We start from the raw sequence: 21,038 nt of genomic DNA, 5'->3' as shown, positions 1-21,038 counted from the left end.
CCCAGTGATGAAAATTTATAAACCAAAACAATCCATTAATATAAGAATATATTATCTTATGTGTGATGAGTTTAACAAGCATTCATGCATTGGCTTTAAATGATAAACATTGGGATACCAAGAGAAATACACTTAATTTCCTCTTACAAATGTGAGATCTTTTGAAATCTTGGCCAATTACAGCCCTGCCTTTTGAAAGTCAGTATGTAGTAGAAGGTGAAGGGAGTAAGGTCTGACTTAAAGTAAATGAAAATAATTTAGTTTGACATTAATTTATTACAGTCACTTACAGATGCCTTGTCTTTGTTGAAATCAAGTCTGAATAATGAATAATTTATAAATATTTCTATAACCCAAACTTTATATATTTTCTATTATGTTACTATAAATATGGTATAATGCACCCAAAGGCATTCGAAATAAACTACTGCCATTTGTTTGAAATAAATAAAAGACACCTACACTGAAAAATTGTTTTCAAAAAAATAAAGAAATATTTAGGAGTCACTCAACCTTGAAATTGCCGGCAATTCAGTGTCATTTATTTTTAGAGAATCCTCTTTGCATATTCAAAACAATAAAATCAGTGATGGAGCAATCAGCATTGAAATTAATTAGGCCACCTGCCTGTTCACTGCTAAACTGTGGGAATTTAATCATGGTAGATGAGAGATGATTTCTTCCAAGGGGTCCATTCATTTAAAACGTAGCTGATACCTTAACACTTGGGTGAGTTTCAAATTATCCCCAGAGTAAATATTTCCAACTTAGGTTAAAAGCGACTGCTTCCAAAAAGAAGACTGTTTAAAGTCAAGTCATTGCTGTGAAGACGGGGCACTGGGTGGGGCACGCACTGGGTGCCTGTACCTGCACTCTGGCAGCTCATTGCCTCCCACATGAACTCTTCTAGGTTTGGAAACTCCACTTTAAAGATGAGGAAATGTCTGCTCATATAGATGATATGACTTGCCCTAGAACACAAATGTAGAAAATGCAGCAGCCAGAATTTTACCCAAGTTTGTTGACACCGAAATCTAGTCTCTTCCCAGGACTGGCCCTCTCTCCCTGGGCGGTAACAGTGAGCACTGCTGGCCACCAGGACCACCCATCCTTACTAGGGCTCCTGGTCCCAGCTGCACTAAATTCTGTTACTTGTGGCTCAGACCTCTGGAAAAACAAAAATGGAGTCTCTAGAGTTCAGTTGTGCCAAAAGACAATTGTCATTGTATCTCCTCTTGGAGAAGGGAACATGGCAGGGTTGCTTGTGTTACCAGGGTTGCTTGTGTTCCCATAACTCTTCGGAAAAGTAACTGCACCTCACTCCTGTGACTGCCTCCCCAAAGAATCCTAACAAATGTAGAGAGCCGGTGACAAAAACCAACCCAACCATTACCAAGGGGGAACAAAGTTTTCATTTTATTCAGGTGCTCACAGTGAATCAGTCTCCGGTATCATTTGATCAAAAATAATTCCAGCTGAAAATCATCACACCAGAGACTCTTCACATGTACTGAAGGTGTTTTCGGTCATGCTCCTAATGACAGCAACCTGAGGGAAGCTGCTAACCTTCATGGGTCCCACTGTAGAGATGCAACACAGGCAGAGCCAAGCTCCTAGGTGTCATGGGAAGGGGAAAGAAGGCTCCAGACGCCACCTTCTTGCTGTGCAACCTTGCCAGCCCACAGGGCATCGCGACATGCCCTGTGGACCACAGGGATGCTTCAGGCTGGAGCCATGTGCCCAAAGCCGGGTGCCTTGAGGCTGGGAATGTCGTTCTTCCTGTAGAAGTCAGCCTGCACGTGGTTAACGCGGCCGAAGTCCCGGTTTAGGGGTTCAATGGGCTGACTGATGCGCTTCCCATAGACAGAAGACGTCAACACTCCAACCGGCCTCTCCTGTTCCTGGTGAAAGTTATCAAAGCACATCGTCAGCACCACTGCATTCGCCAGCACAGCTCACCCGTACATCCATCAGCCTGGTCCTGGGAGCTTTACCTGCCCGGGTCCCACCACGGTAGACCAAGAGGGGACCTCCACGCTGAAGCCAGCAGCTTCACAGGGAAGTAGCCTATGGTGGGGAACCGCTGAATTTGCTAGAAAGCTGGCTGGTGTATTCAATGGACATGTTGGGAAACTGTGCCGGACCATTTGCTCTACCTGTCTGTCTCTGTGCTCTTCCTGGTCATTTACCCGACCCTGCTGCTGCTGGTCCCTTCCCACCACCCAGATCCTGGCTCAGATGTCCAGGTCCTCCCTGGCCCCGCCCCTCCCCAGCTCCCTGCTCATCCCTCTCACTTTCCCCCTCTCACATCCTCACATGGCTTCCTCTTCCCACATACCACTCATCACCACCTAGAATTTGCTCGTCATTTCTTTTTTTCTTCTCTTTCTTCCTTTATCTTTTTGTTTTGTTTTGTTTTGTTTTGTTTTGAGATGGAGTCTTGCTCTTGTCGCCCAGGCTGGAGTGCAATGGTGCGATCTCGGCTCACTGCAACCTCTGCCTCCCGGGTTCAAGCGATTCTCCTGCCTCAGCCCCCCAAGTAGCTGGGATTACAAGCATGCACCACCATGCCCGGCTAATTTTTATATTTTCACTAGAGACGGGGTTTCCCCATGTTGGCCAGGCTAGTCTCGAGCTCCTGACCTCAGGTGATCCGCCCACCTTGGCCTCCCAAAGTGCTTGGATTACAGACGTGAGCCACCACACCCAGCCCATGATTACTTTGCCTTTACTTTTTCTCTCTTCCCTCGGGAATGGCAGCTCTGAGAGGATGGAGCTTTTTTCTGAAAACCTATGTGCCACAGTTTTCTCCTGCGGAAAACACTAACTTTGCATCAACTTAGAAAGCACCACATGTGCTGCTTATGGTGGCTTTGTAACTAAACTTGGAAGAAATGTTCTCGTGTGCACAATTTCAGCTCTGCAAGACCAACTTTTCTGGAAAAATTATGAAAGTCCGGACCCAGCGGTGAAGCAGAGACTTGTTTTATCTGTTGAAGGGAACGTCTTAGCTTTGCTGTCCTTAAATTTTTAAATTCTAAAGAACCAAACAACAATATCAAGAAAAATACACAATGACATGACTGAATACAGGGAACTATAAGAGTATCTTAGCCTTAGCTTCTTGGCACAAAAAGATAGAGGAGAGCTGCATCAAGAAAATTACATGAAGCAATTGAGGACAATATTAAATATATATGTGTATGTGTGCATATACACACACATGCATGTACATACCTATGCACACACGTACAAGCATACAATATACACATATATGCATGATATATATACATATATTCACACATATACACACATAATATATACACATCCACATACATATGCACGTATGCATGCATCTATACACACATTTACACACATTCACAAGCAGACACACACATGTACATACATATACACACATATATATATACACACACATACACATGCATATACACACACATGCACACATATATACACACAGGTACACATATGCACACACATAAACATATGTACAATATATACAAATATACATATCTGTATATACATATACACACATATATACATACACACATGTACATACATGTATGCCTATATACATGCATACACATATACACATACAGTCATGTGCCATATGACATTTTACTCAATGATAGATCGCATATATGATGATAGTCCCATAAGCTTATAATATTAAGTTGGTGCAAAAGTAATTGCTGTTTTTGCCATGAAAATGGCAAAATCTAATACAACTAAAAAATTCCTATCACCTAATGATGTCATAACTGTTGTCATGTCGTAATACATCACATTCCTCATGCGTTTGGGTGATGCTGGTGAAAATAAACCTACTGGGCTGCCAGTCATATAAAATATAACACATACAATTATGTACAGCTCACAGTACTTGACAATAATAATAAATGACTATGTTACTGGTTTCTGTATTTATTATACTTTTTATCGCTATTTTAGGAGTGTACTCTTTCTACTTATTTTTAAAAGTTAACTGTAAAACAACCTCCAGCAGGTTCTTTAGGAGGTATTCCAGAGGAGACACTGTTAGCCTAGGAGATGACAGCTCCATGTGTGTTGCGTGTCATTGCCTTTGAAGACCTTCCGGTGGGACGAGATGTGGAGGTGGAAGGCAGTGATACTGACGATCCTGACCCTGTGTAGGCCTAGGTTAAGGTGTGTGTTTGTGTCTTAGTTTTTAACCAAAAACTTTAAAAGCTTAAAAAAATTAAAAATAGATACCTTATAAAGATCTAAAGAGAGAAAATATTTTTGTACAGCTGTACGATGTGTTTGTGTTTTAAGCTAAGTGTTACTTTATAAAAGAGTCCAAGTTTTTAAAATTAAAAAGTTTATAAGGTTAAAAAGTAACATTAAGCTAAGGTTAATGTATTATTGGAGAAAAAAATTTAAAATAAATGTAGCGTAGCCAAACTGCACAGTGCTTATAAAGTCTACGGTGGTGCACAGTCATGTCCTAGGCCTTCACATTCACTCACCACTCACTCACTGACTCACCCAGGGCAGCTTCCAGTCCTGCAAGCTTCATTCATGGTAAGTGCCCACACAAGTGTATCATTTTTTATTTTTATGCCATATTTTTACGGTACCTTTTTATGTTTAGATACAAAAACACTTACCATTGTGTTATAATCGTTTACAATATTTTATACTGTAACACACTGTACAGATTGGTAGCCTGGGAGAAATAAGCTGTACCATATGGCCTAGGTGTGGAGTAGGCTATGCTATCTAGGTTTAAGTATACTCTGATGTTCACTCAATGACAAAATCGCCCAGCAATGAATTTCTCAGAATGAATCCCTGTTGTTAAGCAATGCATGACTGTACATACACTCCCCACCACACACACACACGTGCGTGCACACACACATACACGTACAAGCATACCTCAGAGATATTGCAGGTTTGGTTCCAAACCATGGCAATAAATATCACTATTAAGTGAGTCATACAGATGTTTTGGTTTTCCAGTGCATATACAAGTTACGTTTACACTATACTATAGTATATTAAGTGTGCAATAGCATTATGTCTGAAAAATGTACAGATCTTAATTTGTAAATACTTCATTGTTAAAAAATGCTCACACAGAGATAGGAAGTGGGTACACGCTATTGGAAAAATGGGACCAATAGACTTACTTGACATAAGGTTGCCACAAACTTTCAACGTGTAAAAAATACAGTCTCTATGAAGTCCAATAAAGTGAAGTGTAATAAAACTGGATATGCCTGTATAAAGTTTTGTTTATCTGCTGACGACTTGTTAACATTCTGTCTTAATATTACCTCTTCATTAACATGAAGTCCCAGGCTTTTTGCATGTTCTCTGTCATCTCGGTGCAACTTCTGATCATAATCTAGTCGCCTCTTAAAAACACAGTCATAGAGGGAAATAATTCCTGTCTAGGAAAAAAAGAGAAAGAAAGCCGTGGGTTAATTTGAAGGCTGGGTCATTGAGGCCCGATGGAGCACGGATGCCAGTTCTTTCCCAAGGGAGGCTGGAGGTGCATGTAGTGAGTATGTGATAGGAAAGGTCACCTCACCAGGCAGAACCGGCTGTGATGTGGAGCAGGGAGAAGCCCAGCCCTCACCAGCAAGAGAAGGTTGTTAAGAGGCCCGGGATGAAGGAGGGACATTTTCATGGCACTTCTCAACTTTCTCCTCCCTTGTTGAGAGAGGTGGTTCCCCAAGCTCTCTTGCTGTCTGACTCCATTGCTAGAGCTCAAACTTGAAAATAAAAATTTGTCTTAGTCCATTCAGGCTGCTATGACAAAATAACATACAGACTGGGTGACTTCTAAGCAACAGCAGTGTATTTCTCACAGTCCTGGAGGCTGCGAGGTCCAAGTTCAAGGCCCCATGAGACTGGGCATCAGGTGAGGGCCCTATTTATGATTCACAGATGGTGTCTTCTCCCTGTAGCCTCACATGCTGGAAAGGCAAACAAGCCCCCTCAAGCTTCTTTTATAGGGGCACTAATTCCATTTATGGGAACTCTGCCCTCAGGCCTAACCCCCTCCCAAAGGCCCCGCCTCCCAATACCACCACATTGCGGGTGAGGCTTCAACATATGAATCACAAACATTCAGACCATAGCAAAACCACATCTCTAAGGTTACACATGTGTGTACTTTTCCTTCATTTCTACTTGTCTTGTCTCCTCAAATTTTCTATAAGCTTCAGCTTCTTTGAAAAACAAACAATACCTACATACTAAGATAATGAAACTTAACAGAAGTCATCTTTTAAGTCACTAGTGCAGGAGCCAAGGGCAGACGTCTTCCTTGCCTTCTGAAGGTTGCCTGAAAATCAGCTGACAGAAGGGAGATTAAAAGAAGAAAGGGTAGACACATTTTCATTAATGTGCATGGGGGACATCTCAGGGTGATTACCCCACCACACCATGGGCTACAGGTGCTTGCACAGCCTTCTTCATACGAGAAAGGAAGATGGGGAAATGCGGATGATTTGAGGGAGGCAGTAAGTTATTTTTAGGGGGATACAATGGTCTGGGAGAAAGTCTGTTGGGCCCGCAGAGCAGATGATGGTCTGTGACGAAAGTCTGTCCAGGTGTCTTAGCAGACTTCAATCTGTCTTCCCAGGATGTGAGTGCAGTTGATGAAAACGCAGGGAAGCTACCAGGGGTCACTGTTTTCTTCTTTGGTGAGTCCAGACTTTAGGCAAATAAGCGAACTTTAGAGATCAGCTTCATCAAGTGCTCTGGGAGAGACAAACAGTTGAGAGACAGGAGCCAGGGCCGGGGGTGGGGGTGGTCAGAGAGACTGTGAGCCTTCTTTTCTTGAGGCCAGAGTGTCAGAGCGCCATATTTTGGTGTGTTGGTTCCTGAACTCTAACACTAGCCAAGAGTCAGGCTGTCTATGTGCAAACCCCTCTCTTGAAAGATAAAAGTATTTTTTCTTTAATCATATGTGATAAGTGTGACACTTGGTAATCCATAAATATATGAATACATATATATAATATACACGTATATATCATATGTATGTAATTTACATACACACACAACTCTGATGTATTAGAAAATGACCCATTAACAGAGCTATCATCTGTATTGTCTCCATTTTATCATCCCAACTTTTTCTGAATACAAAAGAAAATCTTCCTTGTTCGGTATCTAGTAAAAAAAAAAAAAGAATGCGTGTATTAGCTGGTCTTTAATCTTCACCTTGTCATGCCATTCGTTATTCCAGCTGCCTTAAATTTTCCAGCAGCAAACTCAGACACGTCTCCGTGGGATTTGGGAGTATTAGGTCTCTAGCTTATGCTTGGTTGGTTTTGTTTTGTTTTGATTTTTCCCAGTTAGTGATGCTAGAATGATTCCCTCCAACAGGAGGATACAGAGGTAGAAGTAGGCAGTGAAAAGGATGCAACACTTCTATATAGTATGTTGGAAAACACGTAATGCCCACTCACAGTGACTGCAGGAACTCGGCACTCTGGCCTGTAATGGGAATAACTAGATCATAACGTAGCTTTGGCCAATCCTTAGCAAATCATTCACAGATCATCTGTCATGTGCAATATGCTGTGCTCCTGCTGAGGGGAATTTAGAAGATAACTCAGATGTGGCTACTGTCCTTACTCAACAAGCCATCTAGTAAGGAAACAACATGGTCTTTAAGAATTATTACTTTAAGATTCGCAAGAATTCCAACAGCAACATGTGTAAGGTGCCTGGCCAGCCACTGCAGGGAACCTGGTATGTCTTAGTTCAGAATTACTCTAGTCAGCTTGAAGGAGGAAAACAACCTCCAACCAGGAGCTGTGGCTTCTGCCTCTGTGCCTCTGCTGGTCATTTTATGAGTTACCAGACACAAGCATCTCTTATCATTGTCTTCACTCTCACTCAACTTCTGGATGTGTTCACGTCAAACCACCCTGGCCCTCATGTCTCCTGATGGCAACCTACCGTATAGCTACGTACCCACAGGATTTTGTAAAAGCCTGAATCAATGGAGAATTGATAAGCCATTCAACATTTAGTATTGTGACAATTGGCTAGTTATTTGGGCCTTCACATCACACTATAGCCAAAAGTAAATTCTGGATGATAAGACAAATGAAAAAGAAAACCCATTCGAAAACTCGTACACATGAAAACAATAGGTAAAATGTCAAAAATATCAATCACTTTGACTATCTACAAATTAGACATTTGCTTATCAAATAAATGAAAACTTTAAAAAACCATTTTAAGACATGATACAGAAATCTCAGTATCTTTAACATTCATAACATAGGCAGCTGTTGGTGCAGAAGCCAATCTGCTGCTGGCCTGCAAGGCTAAGCAAACCTTTTTGGGATGGGCCACCTAGTAACACACATGAAGCCCAAGTACACCACACACACTCTGCAAGGATGAGGGAGGATAAATTCTCCAGAGTAAATACATTGCCATCCAGACCTTTCCTTTGAGATTCAGAGCCACTGGCTGGCTAATAGCTTGATCTCCGTCACCCCCATGCCACCACACATACACCCAATATTTTAAGGGATTCAGTATTAGCCAGGCTCTTGTTCATCATCTAGGTGTTCTGTTGCCTCAGGAATCCCTCCTGACCTGGCTGACCCTGTTCCATGGGTTTTGGGGAGAACAGCTGCAGTGTACAAAATGAAGACCTAGTCTCTAGAACTGAATCCCTGGAAGAAAGCTACACTCATGGCCAGGAGGCCCTCTCTCCTCCTGCACCCTGAGAACCTTGAGGCAAAGTGGAGTGACTGATGGCCCTTCAAACCCTATAATGCTCCCTGCGTGTGGGCAGGCCCCCCCACCCAGTGTATTAGTCTGTTCTCATACTGCTGATAAAGACATACCCAAGACTGGGCAATTTACAAAAGAAAGAGGTTTAATGGGCTTACAGTTCCATGTGTCTAGGGAGGCCTCACAATCATGGCAGCAGGTGAAAGGCACTTCTTACATGGCGGCAGCCAGAGAGAGAGCTTGTGCAGGGAAACTCCCCTTTTTAAAACCATCAGATCTCATGAGACTCATTCACTATCACAAGAACAGTGCAGGAAAGATCCACCCCCATAATTCAATCACCTCCTACTGGGTTCCTCCCATAACACATGGGAATTGTGGGAGTTACAATTCCAGATGAGATCTGGATGGTGACACAGCCAAACCATATCACCCAGATCTGAGAGACAGCCCTCCAGAGTGGGTGGCACGAACAGCAGGGAAAATAGATCCTCCAGGAACTGCCTGGTCTTGTATTTTCTTCTGCACAGTGATTTTAATCAGGTCCAACCCTCCTGAACTGAGTGAGCGCCCACTGGGGAGCCTGGATTATCCTGGGAGAAAAACTCTGAAGAAGAAAGGACTTCAGAACAGAATGAGAATGCAATTACTATTATCAGAATGAGAAAGGATATGTTCATTCATTTTGTTCCCTATATTGAAGAAGCCCAGTGTAATATGAAACTTTACAGAGAAAATACCTATTTCTTCTCATTCTAATCAGGTCTCCTAAAACACTATAAAAGCAATCACTATGAGCAGCCATGCCTGCCTCACAATCCCTGGATTAGTTGCCAACGATCTTCTACATCTTAGTCTTTACTAGGAATCTCACTGCTTGTGGGTATGGAGTGATCAGAATCTTAGGAAGCTTATTTTTGTGCAGATTTTGCATATTCAGAACTTTCCAGAGTACAAGTGAATTTTTCTATCATTGAAAAATAAGGACCAAAAAAAAAAATTATCAGTAGACAGGCAGCCTCACTTTGAAATGTGACTATCCATTTTCAATAACTAATCAAACTGAAAATCTGTCGTTTCCCTGGATTTTAATTATTAATCTTTCTTTTTTTTTCTTTTATTCCCATATGGCTTGAAGCAAAATGATACGAATAAAAACCAATTGGGATTTAGATGCTAATCACAAGACAGAGCTTCTGAAATTACTGAAATTTTGCCATTAAAATTCCTCAAGGAATTGTCTCTATTTCACAGATGATGTTCCTTTTTAAAAAAAAAAAAAAGCAAAACAGAAAATATCCATTTTTTACCTTGTGATCTCTCCCTTCGTGTTTTGAATATTGTTAAAACGTAGCATAACCTTAGCCTGGTCATGGTACCTGATCACCTACCCTCAGTTTACCTCACAATAACCTCCACCCCTGATCCTGAGAAATTGCTGTGGTCCACAGACCTGGGCAGATGATGTGGGTAGAGTGGAGGCCTCCAGTTTTCAACCTCCACAGCACATTAGGCCTACCATTGTGTGAGACACTATGCCAGGCTCCAGGACAGAAATGGGGAGTCCCTACCTTAAAGAGACCACAGACTAAGAAGAGAAATCAACCCATTAGTTATGAACCACAGAAAAATACAAATGGAACAAGAGAGGTTTGCACAAAGTAGAGTAGCAGAAAAGAATGAATGATGGGCAATTGCTTGGGCCGGGGGAGGAAGTGCAGGTGACTAAGGCGAGACGGGAGACTGCACCACACTGCTGTGGTTAGAACCACTGCCGAACAACCTCACTGGATGTGATCAGTTGACTTATGTCCTCCAAGCATTCACATGTTGAAGTCCTATCCCCCAGGAACTCTGAATGTGACCTTATTTGGAATAAGGTAATTGAGGATACAATTAATTAAGATGAGGTCATACTGGAGTAGGGTAGACCCCCAAGTTAATATGACTGGTGTCCTTATTGAAAGGAGAAATTTGGACATGGACATGCACCGAGGGAAGATGATGTGAAGAGACATTGGGAGAAGACGACCATCAACCAGCCAAGGAGAGGGGCCTGGAACAGAGCCTTCCCTTGCAGCCCCTAGAAAGAACCAATCCTGCTGAATTGCAACAAAGCAAAAATTGACATATAGTATCTAATTAAACTTCAGAGCTCTGTACAGCAAAAGAAACTATGAGCAGAATAAAGAGACAACCTACAGAAGGTGAGAAAATTTTTGCAAGCAGTGCATCTGACAAAGGTCTAATATCCAGCATCTACAAGAAACTTAAATTTACAAGCAACAAAGAATACCCCATTAAAAATTGGGCAAAGGACATGAACAGACACTTCTCAAAAGACATACAAGTGGCTAAGAAACACATGAAAAAAAGCTCAACATCTCTGATCATTAGGGAAATGCAAATCAAAACCACAATGACATACTATCTCACACCAGTCAGAATGAATATTGAAAAGTCAAAAAACAACAGATGTTGGTGAGGTTGTGAAGAAAAAGGAACGCTCATACACTGTTAGTGGGAGTGTAAATGAATTCAACCACTGTGAAAGACAGTGTGGTGACTCCTCAAAGACCTAGAGGCAGAAATACCATTCAATCCAGCAATCCCATTACTGAGTATATACCCAAAGGAATAGGAATCATTCTATTATAAAGACACATGCACATGTATGTTCAATGCAGCACTACTCACAATAGCAAAGATATGGAGTCAACCTAAATGCCCATCAATGATAGACTGGATAAGTAAAATGTGGTACATATACACCATAGAATACTACGCAGCCATGAAAAGGAATGAGGTCATGTCCTTTGCAGGGACATGGATGGAGCTGGAGGCCATTATCCTTAGCAAACTAACACAGGAACAGAAAACCAAATCCCGCATGTTCTCACTTATAAATGAGGGCTAAATGATAAAAACACAGGGACACATGGGGGGTGGGCAATATACACTGGGGCCTGTCAGAGGATGGGAGGCGGGAGGAGGGAGAAGATCAGGAAGAATAGTTAATGGAGGCTGGGCTTATTACCTGGATGATGGTATGATCTGTACAATCCATCAGGGCATGTGTTTACGTATGTAACAAACCTGAATATCCTTCACAAATTAGAAGTTGGAAATTAGAAAAAAAAGTCCTGGTAACACCCTGATTTCAGGCTTCTAGCCTCCAAAACTAAAAGAGAAGAAATTTCTGTTGTTTTAAGCCACCAAGTCTGTGGCACATTTTGTGGCAGCCCAGGCAAACACACTTGGCAGGAAGTAGCCATCATGCCCCATGACTCCTCCCAACCTGAGAAGCACACTTACTCCCAGAAGTTGCACACACTCTCATACAAATAACTGGGGTAAGTTTTTGAGCAAACTGGGACCCTGGTCCTTTATTTTCTCCTCCTCTTCAGACTATTTAAAGCATTAATTCACTCTCCACCATAAGGTTAAACCAATAAGTTCTATAAGAAAGAAAGAAAAAAAAAAAACAGGAGAAAAAAATTAATACCTTTTGCCATGTAATTGTGGCAGGGGTAATGCTATGTGCTCATCAAACATACTACCACTTCCAGAACAAGCAGAAGATGCATTTCCCAGTTTCCCTCACAATTAGGCTGGGGCCAGGAATGTGGGTGACTCCAATAAATTCTACCTCTAGTCCTGGTCTGTAAAAAACTCCCAGGCAGTCCTCCAAACCCTCTCCCCCCACTCACAGGCTAATAAATTCTGAGCATCCAATACATGACTCTAAAGTCCTAAAAACTCCTAGGCTCTAGTAATAGTGAAACCATTAAAAAGAAGGCACCTGGATTTCCAAGCAATTGCACTAAGAGCCTCCCGGGAGAAACATAAATGTCAGGCTATGAATGAGAAAAAAAAAAAAAAAAAAAAAAAGCCTCTGTGATGTCATGGTTATTATGTTAAGCCCATTGGTGCACCTATGTTTAACAACCCACTTTCTGGAGAAAAAAAAAATCTGATTTGTAGTATTTGATGATTTCCGTGGTGTAAATACTTCGATCATGGTCAATTTTAGGCTACCAATGAAATGCAGAGCTTAGAAGAAATGCTAACAGTTGGCTTTTGTGAGTCATACACGCCAGCTCCAGCACATTGGGGGTTAAGACTCTTTGGGTTTAGGGTGTGTTTCCATAGCACATCCTAGTCCACCTTGTTTAATATGCTAATCAACCTATGACTGGGCTACCTTACTTCCTGTCCTCAGAAGCCACAGCACTATGACCTCCTCATCTTGAGGCTTTCCATCAGTTTGCTAGTCCAAGGATAAATGACCTACTTTTAAAACTGAAAACCCCCAAGGTGATCCAAAACAGTTTCCTTTGATTCATAAGGGCCTCAATTTACTTATAAATCCAGAGCATCTCCTTGGAGGTTTGGTATTGTGTGAAGCTTAATGAGGACATTTTCATTAATTTTAACAGCATTCAAAATTCTGTATCTCAGAGGACTGTTGCTTGCGAAGGACACAATGTTAGGTTTTTATGAAAAGACAATACTCAACTATTCTCTTTGGGTTTTTGTTTTTTCCTGTGGAAAAGATTCTGTGTCCTCTCTTGGTACATTAATATCACAAGTTTTAGAAATTCTTATAAATTTTCAAATAATCTGGATATTCTACCATTGGATTGAAGTCAAGATAACTCCTCCCTCTGATCTTGTGTCTGCGTCAAATTCTAAGAGTGTTCTGATTCAGAGAGTTCTACATTCATCTATGTGCTTAACTTGCCACCAGTTGGAAATGTGGTGATTGTGGAGTCAATTGTTTTTCCTCTTCCACTGATACCAGCTCCCTACTCACCCCATCACCCCCAGCCCAGCAATTCACAACTCAGGAAGAAACAGCGATCCAAAGGGGCTGAAACTCGAATTCAATCTTATACGTTCCTCTTGGTCAAAGTTATTGGGAAAAATGTTGTCCTTTTCTTGTGTCATTTGCTTGTACCCCTTAAAAGGGGGTGATTTTGAAAAACTAAGATATATTATTAAATGAAAAGGGCAAGCTGCAAACATATGTGTCCACATCTGTGTGATCTGTGTGTGAATATGTTCTTGTATAAAAAACATTTAGATGCGTATCACGACAAGCATGCACTCAATGAAAAGACACAGAGGACATGCTCACACAGGAGTTTTGATTCATTGGAACATGGATTCCTTACTCTCGGTGTTTCATACCATGTGAAAGATCTCCACTAGAACATGCCTGCCCCCCCTTTCACTCATTCCTCTCTCACTAATGGGTTTGCAAGGGAAACTGGACCTTGGGCTCAGCGCCCCCACCAACCCCTTTTTAAGGAGCTACCTGCCCTGGAGGAAGATATTCAGCCCAATTCCCCCAAGCCCTGAGTTTTCCAGGGGCAGGTCACTGGACAGTGAAAATGCAACTGGAGAAGTAGAGAAGAAACTATAACCCACTGCTATTGACGATACCAGAGGAGGAGAACGAGGATGGGGATAAGCAAAGCAGCTGACAATCCAAACCAAAACCCCTATTTAGTCTAAGAAGCTAATTTTGAAAATCGGTGACTTATCCTTTTGTTTTAAAAATTGGCTTTCCGATTATTCATTCCTCATTTGTTCATGCAACAGGTATTTATGGAGTTCCAACAACCATCAGATCTCCTGAGGACTCACTCACTATCACGAGAACAGCAAGGGGGAAACTGCTCCCACGATCCAATCACCTCCCACCAGGTCCCCGCCTCAACATGTGGGGGTTACAATTGGAGATGAGATTTGGGAGGGGACTTATTGCCATATCAACATGCATCTGTGTAACGTGCTTGGCCGCACTTGGCAAACGGAAATTCAGTGCTCAGGGAGGCAGAGTCCTCGACGCATGAAGAAACAGTCAGCTTCTGTCCCCAACATACGCGGAGAAGAAAAGCCAGCTAATCCCACCAAACCTAAGGTGGGGCCTTCACAGCAAAGCCTCACTCAAGACAGAGTTATCCACAAGCCCCCTCAGCATGAGGGAAAGCGGATTCTGAAACCAGTTATAATTTCTTTAAATGCAGCTCTTGGACTTTGAGGAATTTAATCCAAACCTTCATAAAATACCATTGTCCTTTGATTCTGCTTTTTCATTTCCACAGCAGAAATGCTGCACAAGGCAGAAGGAGAAAAAAGGAACTGAAAAACACTGTTGAATGGAATCTGCTTTGCTGCCGCAGGAACCATATTTTATGGGCAAAGCCTACGCTACTAGAACTCCCTAGGGAGCAGTACAGGAGCCGATCACATTTTTGCTGGCAGCTTTAGATGACGAATTTGTCTTACAATTCAGAGGCATTACTGAGGCTTTAAATAAGTGTGCAGCCTTCAGTGCATCCACTCTGTGGGCTCCCTGAAGTAAGCTGCTTCAGAGGATTAGAAGCCACAGATTGACACTCACATTTTGCCTTCACCTGTGTTAATTTCTGACAGCAAATGAGAGTCAGGGATATGAGGTTTGCCACCGGGACCTAGGACTTAGTGAAAAGCAGCTCTAATATCACTAACAAAAGCAAACGATAATAATAGCTGTACTTACATTGGGCTTACCATGTGCCGCTTTGCATTGATTAATTAAAGTCATTCATATAAGAGCTCTATGAAGTTGGCAACATTTGCCTCAGAGGTGGGTAGAGTGAAACAGTGTGTGTTAATGCAGTAGGTCCACATGGCTGGTCAACACGGAGCCAATATTCTTACCCAGGATTACTCAGCCTGTGCTACCAACTAATTGGTATACACACTACTGTGCGTCACACAGAAATAAACTAAACAGGATAGTCCCATCAGGCTGCTATAATAAAATACCTATATACTGGGTGATTTATAAACAACATACTTTTATTTCTCGAGGTTCTCGAGGTTGGGCAGTCCAAGATCAAGGCGCTGGCAGATTTGGTGTCTGGTGAGGGAGCATTTTCTGGTTGCTACATGGCACATTCTCATTGTGTCCTCACATGCTGGGAGTGGTGAGGGAGCTCTCTGGAGTCTCTTTAACAAGGGTGATAATACCATTCATGAGGGCTCCACCTTCATGTCCTCATCACTTCGCAAAGGCCCGCCTCCTAATACTGTCATGTTGGGGGTTGTGATTTCAACGTATGTATTTGGGGGGAACACAAATATTCAGACAATAGCATTGGCTTAAGAACTAATTCCATACTGCTTTTACTGCTCAGCTTGATTAGGGCCTGAAATTCTTCTTCTTACTATTATCATCATCTTTTGGAGACAGAGTCTCACTCTGTTACCCAGAGCGGAGTGCAGTGGTGCAGTCTCGGTTCCCTGCAATCTTGACCTCCTGGGCTCAAGTGATTCTCCTGCCTTAGCCTCCCGAGTAGCTGGGACTAGAGGCATGGGCCACCACACCTGGCTAATTTTTGTATTTTAAGTAAAGATGGGGTTTCACCACGCTGGCTGGGCTGCTCTTGATTGAACTCCTAATCTCAAGTGATCCGCCCTCCTCGGCCTCCCAAAGTAGAGCCTGAAATTATTTACAGCAAATTTAGGTGTAACTGAGTTCTCTAGAAAACCTGTGATACAGAATTTACCCTCTTTATTCCAAATAGTCTCCAGGTCAGAGAATCAGTTTCTTTGGTCATGCAGGTGATTAAACCCCAGTTCATATCATCCTGAGGAGTGGATTATTACCATTGGTAGCTATTTGTCAAATGGGCTTCAAAATGCTTTTGTTATTCTTGTTGCTTTCAAGGCTGTTTCAATTTAAATGTTAACATTTATGTTGCATCATTTTCTTTTGCATGGTACTAAAGGCCTCAGGACTTGAATTTGTTTGTGACTTCAGTTATCCAAACTGTATGGAAAAAAATTGTTTTTTCAAAAATCCACTTTGCATCAATTTGTTCTACGTTCCATACCTACCTTCCAGAAGGTAGTGATACATTAGAGCAGGGGGTGGGAAACTTTTTCTGTAAAGGGCCAGGTAGCAACTGTTTTAGGCTTTGCAGGTCACATGGTCTCTACCAAATCTACACAACTCTCTGGGGTAACCATAGACACGCAAACACATAGGTGTGAGACTGTGTTCTAGGAAAACTTTATTTATTAAAATAGGCAGCTGGCCAGACTCGGCCAAGGAGCCTCGGTTTACTGACCCCTGCATTAAAGGGACAGATTTCTGGCCCACTCCCAGCGGACCTCCTTCCAAGGGATGGAGTCCCAGTCACTTCACACTTCAGGCATCTCTCTGCCCTTTGGTTAGTTTGGCCCCAGGAAGGTAGCGCCATTTATTAGACTGGTAAATGTAAGAATGAACTGTGCCTGCCAGGCTCAATTTCACCACTTTTCCCTAGGCAGTAGCTGGCCCACAGGGGATGGGGTTCTGCTCTTTTTCCTGGTGCCCCCATCTTATTTACAGGGCCCCTCAAATGGCGTTATTGTCAATGTTTTTACTCTGTCCAACAGCCAGATGAATTTTATTTCCTTTCAACAAAACAGCATAGAACAAGTTAACACAATAAGACTCCTTACTTTTTCGGCTGTTTATCTCATGCAGTGCATTACTGCTATGCATTAATCATAGTTGATTGGCAGTCACATGAGTATTGCATACTTAAAATGTAAAATTCAGTTAATAAGTGAAATTATGTATAGGTAACAGTTCTTTCAAAACATATTGCTCCCAGGAGGAAAACAAAATGAAGGCCCTGATGGCAATGAGATTGGGAAGTTACCATTCCCTCGTGTTTCCCTCCTGTCTTAACATTCAGTGGATAGTCGAGCCTGGGAGAACAGGCAAACAGCGCTGCAGAGACAGATCTGATTGCAAATGTCCCTTTCCCCCCGTCCTTGCATATTGCTCAAAGCCAAGCAGAGAGGAGCTATCAGATACCAAAGATCCTCCTGGGAGCAGGCTGAGGTTTATGGCTGCTGTATTTGTCAGCTGGGGTTGAACAAACTAAGTACCACGGATGAGGTGGCTTAACCAACAGAATTCATTGTCTCACAGTACTGGCACCAGAAGTATGCAATCAAGCAGTTGGCTGTGAAGGAATGTCCTGTTCCAGGCCTTTTCCTGAGGCTTGTAGGTGGCTGTCTTCTCCCTGTGTCCCTTTACATCATCCTTCCTGATATGGTTTGGCTGTGTCCCCACCCAAATCTCATCTTGAATTGTAGTTCCCATAATTCCCACATGTCCTGGGAGGGACCATCTGGAGATAACTGAATCATGGGGGCAGTTTCTCCCATCCTGTTCTCATGATAGTGAGTAAGTTCTCACAGGACCTGATGGTTTTATAAGGGTCTTCCCTCTTCACTGGGCACTCATTCTTCTTGATGCTGCCACGTGAAGAAGGACATACTTGCATCCCCTTCTGCCATGATTCTAAGTTTCCTGAGTCCTCCCCAGCCATGCTGAACTGTGAGTCAGTTAAACCTCTTTCCTTTATAAATTACCCAGTCTTGGGTTTGTCTTTATTAGCAGTGTGAGAAAGGACTAATACATGCCAGTCTGTATTGTATCCAAATTTCCCATTTCTCAAGGACACCAGTCATACTGGAATAGGGCTCATCCTAATGACCTCATTTTAATTTGATTATCTCTGTAAAATTCTGTCTCCAAATAAGTTCACATTCTAAGGTACTGGGGATTAAGACTCCAAAACCTAAATTTCAAGGGGACACAATTCAACCCACAGCAGCTGTCTAAACTAGAAACACGCTTGCTTCTGTTGTTGAGGCTGTCCATGAGTGCTTACAGTTTATGGGTGGCATGCAGGCCAGTGTGTGCTAACCAATTGTGGGGGTGGGAGTGGGGGAGAGGAAGGATGCATTTTCTGGGAATACCTTATATACCATAAGGGAACGATCTCCTTCCCCCTAGACACCTGGCTAATCTATATCCCTCTCTAGCCACTCAAGCCACCAGGACAGCCAGAATTAGAAAGGCCTGTCCCAGTTATGCCTGCAGGCTGAGGGTCCTCAATGAATGCTCAATGACTCCCCTGCCTCTGCATCCTGAGCAAGACAAACTGGGGACATTTAGGAACAATGGTGAGAAGAGAGGAGTAGATGACCCTCAACTGACTTCGAATCTGCTCCTTTTCCTGCCTTTGGCCGCTGGTGGGAGATGCAGGGTGCCCAGTGGCCTTCGCAGACCCTCAGAGTCCATCCCAGGAAGTGCACGGGCCAGTGTGGCCAGGACGGAAGAACAGAGGGACCACTCTCAGTCCAGCCCTCCCTGCAGGCGGTTCGCCAGCTATTCCTTCTGGTCTTCTGTTTGCAGGAGGGCAGAGGGTTTCCCGCTCCCTGGACCATCCAGGCCTAGTCCCGGCGGCAAGGCCATGTTTCCTTGTTACGCTGGGCCTGCCGCTGACAGGCCCCAGAAGGAGCCGCGACCAGCCCGCTGGGCAGTCCCTGCTTCCTGCGACCCCCTCCAGACCCTGGGCAGAAAAAGCGCCCTGCTGTCTCGACAGAGCCACTGTGCTTTTCAGGGATCCTGACACCTAGTGGCTCCCGCTCCCTCCTCCGAAGAGCACTGGGTCCCAGCTGAGCATTCCCGCGACCCCCGGCCCGTGGTGGCAGCTGAGACACCCATTCGCGCACCCGGCTCCTCCCACATCCTTGTTCCTGGGGTGGTGCAGCTGACACTGGTGGTCGCCTTAGCTGTACTCTTTGGGGTCCAGGCGCCTTGGCGGGAGCTCACCCTCCCTGTCCCCCCAGCTGACCCTGCTGCGCCCCCTTCATCCCCGCACGCTCCCACCCAGCCCCGCCCCTCGGAACCCACCCCTGGTAGTGAAGCCCTGCCCCCAGGGTCCCTGCCCGAAGACGCGCTCCTCCTCTAGGGCTCCACCACGCTGTGAGCTCTGTCACCATCCCTAGCGGTGCAGCCCCTCCCAGGGATCCTCCTCGCTGTGAGCTCCTGCTCCTGTCCCGGTGGCGCACCCCCGCCCCCAAGCCTCCTCCCCTAAGGTGAGTCCCGCCCCCAGGCCCCAGTCCCTAAGGTGAGTCCCGCCCCCAGGCCACATCCCCTACGGTGAGCCCCGCCCCCAGGCCTCCTTCCCTAAGGTCTAGTCCCGCCCCCCAGGCCCAGTCCCTAAGGTGAGCCCCACCCCCACGCCCTCTCCCCGAGGGAGAGCCCTGCCCACCCTTCCGCTGGGGTGATCCCCTCTCCCCTACCCCTCCGCGGCCGGCCGCCCGCCCGCCCCTGCCCAGTCGCCCAGCCTTCCCGCCTCCGTGCCCCGCCGCGGTCCTCACCTGCGCCTGCCGGTAGTAGTAGCTGTGCTCTTTGGGGTCTAGGCGCCGCAGCGGGATGTAGCTGAAGGCGGACTGCGCCGAGACGGGCGGCGGCCTGGGCTCGCCCCGCAGCGTGGACGCGGTGGTCTCCTCCTCGTCGTCCTCCATGCCGCCCCCGTCCAGCGCCCTCGCCTTGGCCGCGGTCCGTCCCGCCCGCCCAGGGGCCCAGTCGGAGTCTGCCGGCCTCAGGTTGCTCCGCGCCGGCGTCCAGCCCGCGTCTGTGTTCAGCCGTTGCCTGGAAACCGCCGCCTGGCGACCCGGAGCGGCCCTGGAGCATTCCCGCTCCAGGTTGGGGCGACCCTCCTCTCCTCCCTCCTGGCCCCTCGACTACATCCGGGGTCTCTCCTTCCTTCCGCCTCGGGAGGAGCCTGGCTAGGAAACGCCGCGCGGACCTCCGATTTGCAGCCTGCTCACCTTTCCCAGGCAGGAGTCCCTGCTTCACCCACTGATCATTCGTTCGTGTGACCATTAGTAACTGAGCACCTAGCGTGTGGTGTGTCAGGAGCTGGAGATCGAGCCTTGAACGGAGCATGCCTTGTCTACAGGGAGCTTACAGTCAGCTGGAGAAGACAGATGAAAGACATGAAGAAGCCAAACGACTTGCTGAGGCCCCAGGCAGTGCTGTCCAATAGAAACATGATGAGAGCCATGTGTGCCATTTCTTATTTGACTCAGTATGTCCAAAATGTTATCATTTCAACAAATGACACCAGCTGCCTTTCAAGCGCTCGGTGGCCACGTGTGGCTAGCAATTACAGTATTGGCCAGTGCAGGTGTAAAGCTGCATGAATTTACAGATTCTGGCAAACTCAGTTGCTGTGGACAGGGTTCTTGCAAATCCTTTGCCAATGTGGTTATGTTGGCCCTTGATCTGAATGCTGGGTCAATACCTGCGTTCGGTTTGTTGAAAATGTATTGAGCTATATACTCGTGATTAGTGGGTGTATAGCCAAGAAAAGTTTAAAAAAAAAAAAAAAAGTTACATGATGACCAAGGCTTGGGAAATGCTTTAGCTG

At 44.6% G+C, this 21,038-nt stretch overlaps 1 protein-coding gene across 1 annotated transcript; it reads right to left on the bottom strand.

The window, feature by feature from the left end:
• Window positions 1-514: 514 nt before the first annotated feature.
• Window positions 515-20,692, bottom strand: CFAP90 (cilia and flagella associated protein 90). The gene is made up of 3 exons (XM_050792947.1): window positions 19,984-20,692; window positions 5,322-5,438; window positions 515-1,901 (listed from the first exon to the last, which is right to left on the bottom strand). Exons 1-3 carry the CDS (start codon window positions 20,128-20,130, stop codon window positions 1,722-1,724), a joined length of 444 nt encoding a protein of 147 aa, XP_050648904.1. The 5' UTR covers window positions 20,131-20,692; the 3' UTR covers window positions 515-1,721.
• Window positions 20,693-21,038: the final 346 nt, after the last annotated feature.

The sequence above is a fragment of the Macaca thibetana genome, chromosome 6 (genome assembly GCF_024542745.1).
Source record: "Macaca thibetana thibetana isolate TM-01 chromosome 6, ASM2454274v1, whole genome shotgun sequence".
Taxonomy (NCBI): domain Eukaryota; kingdom Metazoa; phylum Chordata; class Mammalia; order Primates; family Cercopithecidae; genus Macaca; species Macaca thibetana.
The sequence above is the reverse complement of the archived record's forward strand: the minus strand, read 5'-3'. Positions and strand labels throughout refer to the sequence as shown.

What these genes read in the sequence shown, in the direction of transcription:
- CFAP90 (XM_050792947.1), bottom strand. Translation starts at nt 20,130, where the DNA reads ATGGAGGACGACGAGGAGGAGACCACCGCGTCCACGCTGCGGGGCGAG. An exon ending in ACTACTACCGGCAGGCGCAG is followed by an intron (nt 5,439 to 19,983) that starts GTGAGGACCGCG and finishes TTTTTTTCCTAG; the next exon opens with ACAGGAATTATTTCCCTCTA. An exon ending in GACTTCATGTTAATGAAGAG is followed by an intron (nt 1,902 to 5,321) that starts GTAATATTAAGA and finishes AACTTTCACCAG; the next exon opens with GAACAGGAGAGGCCGGTTGG.